The sequence below is a fragment of the Hordeum vulgare genome, chromosome 1H (genome assembly GCF_904849725.1).
Source record: "Hordeum vulgare subsp. vulgare chromosome 1H, MorexV3_pseudomolecules_assembly, whole genome shotgun sequence".
Classification (NCBI taxonomy): domain Eukaryota; kingdom Viridiplantae; phylum Streptophyta; class Magnoliopsida; order Poales; family Poaceae; genus Hordeum; species Hordeum vulgare.
In genome coordinates, this window is record NC_058518.1 from 14,315,135 (window position 1) to 14,322,516 (window position 7,382).

The 7,382-nt window shown below is 47.7% G+C and overlaps 1 protein-coding gene across 1 annotated transcript in view; it reads left to right on the forward strand.

Moving 5' to 3' along the window:
- LOC123448261 (LRR receptor kinase SERK2-like) overlaps window positions 1-7,164 on the forward strand; it is a 71,568-nt gene extending 64,404 nt beyond the window's left edge. The window contains exons 9-12 of the mRNA XM_045125129.1: window positions 3,305-3,403; window positions 3,563-3,901; window positions 4,056-4,424; window positions 6,766-7,164. Coding sequence (XP_044981064.1) covers window positions 3,305-3,403; window positions 3,563-3,901; window positions 4,056-4,330 — 713 coding nt within the window. The 3' untranslated portion in view covers window positions 4,331-4,424; window positions 6,766-7,164. The remainder of the gene's footprint in view (window positions 1-3,304; window positions 3,404-3,562; window positions 3,902-4,055; window positions 4,425-6,765) is intronic.
- Window positions 7,165-7,382: the final 218 nt, after the last annotated feature.

The window sequence follows — 7,382 nt, forward strand, 5'->3', positions numbered from 1 at the left end:
GAAGATGTCCCAGTTCTCACGGAGGAATTGGGTGAGCTCGGCTTCCTATTTGGGATCCAGGGTGGTGGAGATGTTCGTCGGGGTGGCAGACTCGTCCGTCGGGTGGATGCTGACCTTCTTAGTCTCTCCTGCCGACTGGAACGCGGACTCATAAGCTGGCTTCTTTGAGCGCATTAAGTCGGCGGGGTCGACTGTCTTCTTGTACTCTTCGAGCTCGAGTACAGCCATCTGCCGGTCGGTGATCCTCGACCCCTCTTGCAGACACTCCTCGGCTCGCTGGCGGTTGCCGGTGATGGTCATAATGCCTTTTGGACCGGGCATTTTCAACTTCAAGTACACATAACACGGTCGTGCCATGAAACTCACATATGTCGGGCGGCCCAGAATTGCATGGTAAGCGCTCTGGAAGTCCACCACTTCAAACGTGAGCTTCTCCTTGCGAAAATTCTTGTCGGAGCCGAAGATGACCTCCAATGCGATCTGGCCGAGTGATTTGGCCTTCCGCCCTGGGACGACTCCGTGGAACTGCATATTGCTCTCGCTGAGTCTGGACATCGGAATGCCCATCCCCTTGAGAGTGTCGGCGTACATAATATTCAATCCGCTGCCGCCGTCCATTAGGACTTTGCGCGGTCGGACTCCTTCCACCACCGGGTCAACGACCAGAGCCTGCCTTCCTGGGGTGGGGACATGTGTTGGATGATCCGACTGATCGAAGGTAATCGCAGTCTGAGACCATTTGAGAAACTTGGGGGCAGTCGGAACGGCCATGTTGACTTCTCTGTTTACTAGCTTCAGTCGACTCTTGGTTTCGACGTCGGCGAAGATCATGAGGGTTGCATGGACTTGGGGGAACGGATCCTCCTTGTCCTCCTCATCCTGTTCAGGATTCTTCTCACTCGGCTGCCCTTCGCTGAAACCGTGGATCAGGAGACGGCACTGCCGAGTGGTGTGCTTTGCGTATATGGGGTTACCTTCCTCATCCATCTTCGTATGGATTGGACAAGGCTGGTCCAGGATGGGATTGTTGAAAGGCTTTTTCTTGGGGGTGAACTGCGCTTTCCCTTTGCCCTTGAATTTGGAGCTGGTTACAGCTACAGCTTCTGCTTGCGGTGTGGGCGGAACCTTCGGTTTCTGCTTCCGAGTGTTACCTCCGTCGGCATCGCCGACTGTCTTGTGTTTACCGCTCCGGATGCGGTCCTCTTCTTCGCCATTTGCATAGCGAGTTGCTATCTCCATCATCTTGCTCATGGAGATGTCGCCGGTTCGTCCAAACTTCAAGTACAGCTCCCTGTACCGCACGCCAGCCTTGAAGGCGCAGACTGCTTGATGCTCGGTGACGTTCTCCACCGTGTGGTAAAGAGTCGTCCATCGCTGGATGAAGTCGCGCAAGGGCTCATTCGGCTTCTGGACACAGTGCTGAAGCTCCACAAGACCTGCAGGGTGGTTGCACGTTCCTTCGAAGGTTCTGATGAACACTCGGGCTAGATCTGCCCAACTGTAAATGCTTGAGGGGGCCAACTGATTTAGCAAAGCTCGGGCCGAGCCGTCGAGCATCAGAGGGAGGTGCTTCATAGCGACATGGTCGTCTCCTCCTCCGATCTGGACCGCCACTCGGTAGTCGTCTAGCCATGTTTCGGGCTTGGACTCTCCTGAGAATTTACCGATTCCCGCAGCCAATCGGAAGTTGGGCGGGATATCAGCCGAGCGGATGGCTCGACTAAAACACTCGGGACCAGATACGATGGCCCTGCTTCCACTCGGACGGTCCATATCGCGGCCATCGCGGTGGGCTCGACCCCTGTCGACTCTTCGCTGAGCGATTCGGCCCCTTGCGTCGGGTCTTGGGTCGTAAGTGTCGCCGACTGAATGCCGATCATCATGATGCCGGGACCCGTAGGGCCCACCCCGCGGAGGGGTGCGCGAGCGACGGCGATACTGATGAGATCCAGGGCTGTGAGCCGATCTATGCGTGTTTGCATGGACGGAACTATTGCGGATCCGATTGTGTGACTGGGAGACTGCCGAATTCTGCTGCTGCGCCGTGCGCAACAGGGCTCGGATTTGTTCGATTCCCCTTCCTGCCTCTGAATCAGTCGGCTGGAGGGAATCGGCAATCTGAGAAGCCGCGGCCAGGTTGAGGAGAGGTGTGCGGAACACCTCCACGTTGCTCCGCCGAGTGTGTCGGCTGGCAAAACGACGAGGCGGACGACGCGCACCGGATGCTTCGCCAACTTCACCTCGGTCGGCTTGACGAGGATCTTCATGGGAGTTGGCCATGTGTACTTCTGTTGCAGGCTCACGACCCACGTACTCGGTAGGAAGCTCAGTCGGAACCGAGTCCGAGCACTGGGAGCGTGGGGCGACTACAACAGACTCCAGGACTGCCACCTGAGAGGACGCGAACTGGCGCGCTCGGGCATGCTGCACCCAACGTTGTAGACCCGGACTGCGAGATCGCCTGCTGCGGCGCGTGACGAAGGTGCAAGCCGGCAACGGAGCCGATTGTTGGAGAAGAAGAACGCCGCGAGCGCCGGCACGAAAGTGCGTGGCCTCGTGATGGGGAAGCGCCTTGACGTCAAGGGGCGCCTCCCGAAGCCACGCCGAATCGTCGACGACGAAGGAGAGAGCACCGAAGAGGATCTGGTGACCCATGCTCGAAACTCCAGCGGACGACATGACGAAAGGAAGTAGTCGCAAACTCGCCGGAAGTCACTTAGACGCCTGCCCCACGGTGGGCGCCAACTGTCCTGGGTATAAGCCTGACAGTAGATGTGTAGGGTACGAATGAGACGGGCAGAGTCCTAGCTACGGCGAGGTTGTATGAGTTCAGGCCCCTCTACGGTGGAGGTAATAGCCCTACGTCTCAGTGCTCTTGAAGCTTGTTAGCGAGTGTAATATGGAGTACAATGTTTTTCTAACCCTTTACCAGTGGGGGAGGGCGGCTTATATAGAGTGCGCTGCCCTCTACAACGGTTCTGATTCAAGGATGAAGTAGTGGCGATTGAATGCATGCGTTACAGGTAACGTATGCTATAAATGCTAGTTAATGCATCCGAAAACGTACGGCAGTTTCCCTCCAGGGAGGTTACGACGCACCGAGTGTATCTAGTCGGTAGGTCCGGTGTCCTCCGAGTCTTAGTCTCCGACTGGATGATTCTAGGCCCGTTACCGACTGGATTAAGGGGGCACCTTAATACAGTCGGGCATGCTTAAGGTCCTGTCCCTTGCGTGGGGTAGTCCTTGGGTAGGACCTGTAGGACAGGCCTATGACCCTACCCTAGGACTATGACCCCATCACTAGGGGTGCTTCTTGGAAGCATTGGTGGAGCAATAGCTCTCCTCGTTCTCATATGTGTGCTAGTGTTGCGAAGAATGCGTCACCGACGTGGTAACGTTCGAGGTTAGTTTGGTTCAGCTGTAAAAACTACGTTTGTACATGCCTGTTTATCATACTGAAAATTTGTACCATCAAAATGATTTTACATTTATGGAAATTGAATTCCACAAATAAAGAAGTTTTATCAACCGAGACATGATAAGCATGTAAATTAAATTTCAGGCGAGCATCATGAAAGCCTAGCTCTTGGGCATAGACGACAGTTCTCTTCGCTAGATCTTGAGACTGCAACTGGCAACTTCAGCGAAGAAAATGTTATTGGTGTGGGATCTTTCGCTAAGGTGTACAAAGGAATTCTTCCAGGCCCAGACAATAAAGCGGTTGCTGTCAAACGACTGCTTAAAATACTGAATGATGGTGCTTTCAGAAGAGAGGCTGAACTTATAAGTGCTGCTGTCCACAGGAACGTCTTAAGCTTGATAGGGTATTGTGTGACAGAAACGGAGCAGCTTTTGGTTTACCCTTTCATGGAGAGTTTGAGTCTTTCTTCCCGTTTAAAACGTAATGCCAGTAGATCTTATATACGGAGTATTTGTCTAAATGTCTATGCATATATCTAATTCATTGGCTTTGTTCAGTTGAATCATTCAGAACCAATAAGTCATTTGCTTCAAGCTGTCACTCATTAAACTGCTGGAATCATGTAAATATGCAGGTTTAAAACAAAACGAACTAGCACTGGATTGGCCAATAAGAATGCAAATTGCTGTTGACGTTGCCCGTGGTTTGGAATACCTTCATGATATCTGCATCTCCTGGATCATCCACCGTGATATCAAGTCTGCCAATGTCCTGCTTGATGAAAATCTTGAAGCTGTGATAGGAGACTTTGGACTGGCAAAGCTGATGGAAGCGAAAGAAGAAGTGACAAAGGTCCGAGGAACACACGGCTACATAGCTCCTGAGTACCTGCAGACATCTAAGGCATAAAAAAAAACTGATGTATATGCTGTTGGAGATTGCGACGGGAATGGGTCCTTGCAGATTTGCTGGCGAAGGAGGAAGTGAAACCCCCACCCAGAAAGTAAGCATACTCTATCATATCGTTCTTTACAAGTACTTGTGAAAATATAAGAAAACATGATTCTAAATGTAGCCCGTGGAATTGGAGCAGCAGGAGCAGACCTTATCAGTCGGTCCAATTAGTATGGATTTATCACATGCCGAGTTTCTGCACAGTCTAGTTACATAACATTACCTCTCATCTATTATTTCAGATGTAGTTTGAACTGCAGTTTCCAAGCAAAAAGAAAAACCTAGAGCCAAAAGTAAGCAAGAAAAACTTACATGATTTAGCTGGCACATCTCACATGATTTCATAAAAATAATAATGATTCATTTTTGTGATAAAAGTGAAACAAAATGTCGACATTCTTAGCTCTCAGAAGGATAATATCTTTGGGCACCTTAGAAAACATGGGAAGTAGGAAAAAAGCCAACCAGAAAAAAAAAACGATATATTTGGAACGAAAAGGTGCCTGGGTGTTTAGGCACCCCGTTATCCGGTGCGCCCAGTTTTTTTATAGATTGGTGCTGAGTCCTAGGTTTTGCAGTGAGTGGACTGTGATCACAGCAAATTAAGAGAGATAGCACGTGAACTGGCTGCAGTCATTGCACATCTCTCTCCCTCATGCTATGGATCTCTCTCATAGTCACATCACCATGCATGCACAAGTTGTTGTCTCACCTACTAAAAAACATCTCTTTATCTCGGGCATAAATTCTCTCACTTGTCCCTTCTTAAAAAAAAAGTGATTTCCTCTCTCACAAGCGTTCTCTCCATTTTTTGGTGTCACTTCTTGAAGAAAAAGGTGAAGTTCTCTCACATGCTTTCTCTCTTCATTTTTTTGTCACATCTCCAAAAAGTAAAGTTCATTCTTAAGCAATTTCGCTCTACTTTTTTCTCCGTGTCACTCTCAAAGCCATACGCAGCAGCGTCCTCTCACTCAACGGTGTACTGCATTAAAAAAGAGAGTTCTGCCATAGTGTTTCTTTCAACCGTCAGAGCAATGGAACCTGTGCTCGACATGTCAACTCGACAGCTCGCTACTTGCATCGCTAGGTGGAATCAGCCTATGAGCGGTGATAGACTAGGCCCAAAATCATTTCAAATAGACGCATCCTCCAGCGCTAAACAACTGCTGCGCCTGCTAATCAAAATTGTGGTATCGTACATGTCTCAGATCTCTATGTGGTGAATTATAAATGTACGGTTTCGATAAGGGGGTGTCTAGACACCCGGGTATTAAAAATCCACTCTCAATAAAGATTAGAGAAAACTCAGATAAAAGGAGACGTTCATAAAGATAATTTATTTTTCAAGCATGCCATCGGATAGAAATTAAAGGAGCCACTACGGCAACCAAGTGATAACTCGATTGGTGCTGTCTGCATCTGGTATTCTCTGTCACACCCTGAACTCCTAGTTGTGCCGTGGTGGCTGTGCCATGGCTTGGTGTGGTAGGCCGTACGCAAGATAGGGTTTTGATTGAGAGAAAGCCTCTTTTTTCTGGTTATGTTGGTTGATTTATTGGCCGATGTCCTTAGGCTTACATGAACGGCCATTATATAGGCTATATACTTAGCTGGATCCACAAGATAGATGAAACCATCCTAGTAGTAACTGTGAATACTTTCCTATCTGTAACAAAATTTATCTTTTCTTTCTTTGGAAACTAACTATCCTGGTAAAGAAGCAAACCAGGAGGTGAGAGGCTAAAGGCAGGCTGCTGCTGACCTTGGCTTGCCATGGCGTGGGAATTGCTCGCAGTCATACCCCCATGTGGCATCACCCATGACATTGTCTGTAGCAGTTGTTTATAGCTGTGTTCGTGCTAGAGGGTTGTTATGTGCCGCACGATCAAAGGCTGATCAGACAGCAGAGGTGGTGAACACGCGTCCGGTTATTAGCCGGTTGAGCATTTCCTATAAAAAATAATAATCGTTAAGAACAACACAGTCCATCGCAGTATATCGTCCTGTGTGTTAGCAGAAAAAATACACACAAGTTTGAAGTTTTTCTTTCTAAAAAAACATGCTTTGACTGCTAATAGCGTTCTTGTTTTTTTTTTTTTTGGCCTTGGTTTGTTTGAGTTAATGGCTGGTGTCTTTTGGTGGTCTATAGTAAGACTTATGTATGCTCCCATTTTCCATCCAAGGTGTTTCATGAAAGACTACTTGACCTATTTGAGAGTATCTGATTTTTGCAATTTGCCATATAGTCCTTCCTCTTAAGAAAAAATAGAGATATTTATGAAATTAGTAAATGCACTACCTTCTGAAGGCCATTGATGCAACTAGAGAAAAAATAAATAATCTTGTGAATGAGAATTTCTTATTGTATTGACCGATGGATTATTGTGTAGCTGAGACGTCTAAAGGAAGAAGACCGACTGGAAGACATTGCAGATTGCAAATTGAATACCTATGGTTCCAACGAGCTGGCAAAAATTATCGATATATCACTTCGTTGCATCCAAAAGGAAGCTGCTCATCGCCCTATGATGGCAGATATTGTCAAGATGCTGGAAGGTTCGGAGATGGAAGGAGATGGAGATGTCCCAGTAGATTATTGCTTGGTTAAGTTGCCGAGCATCCAGGAAGCCGAGGAGTTGTCTGGTCCGAGATGAGCTGCACGAGCATCTCATCGAAATGTAGCAATTAGCTCCATTTGGAGCTTGTGATCTCTGCTAACATAATTTCTAATGTCGGAACAATATTGTTTCACAAGATTGAAGCTATATATTATATCAACAATTTTCCTAGGATTGGAGACGTCACAATCAATTAAAGTCTTCAGTTAAAATTTGTTCATCAAGTTTTGACCGGGTCAATAATTTATCAACAAGCTCTTCTATTCAATTCTTTTAGTTTACTATGCACCTTAATTTTAGTTATTTTTGATTCGATTGAGGTATTCAATTCGGGATTGGGTTCATCATTTTGACTTGGTCAATGATTTTTAAAATTAATCGGTAGCAAC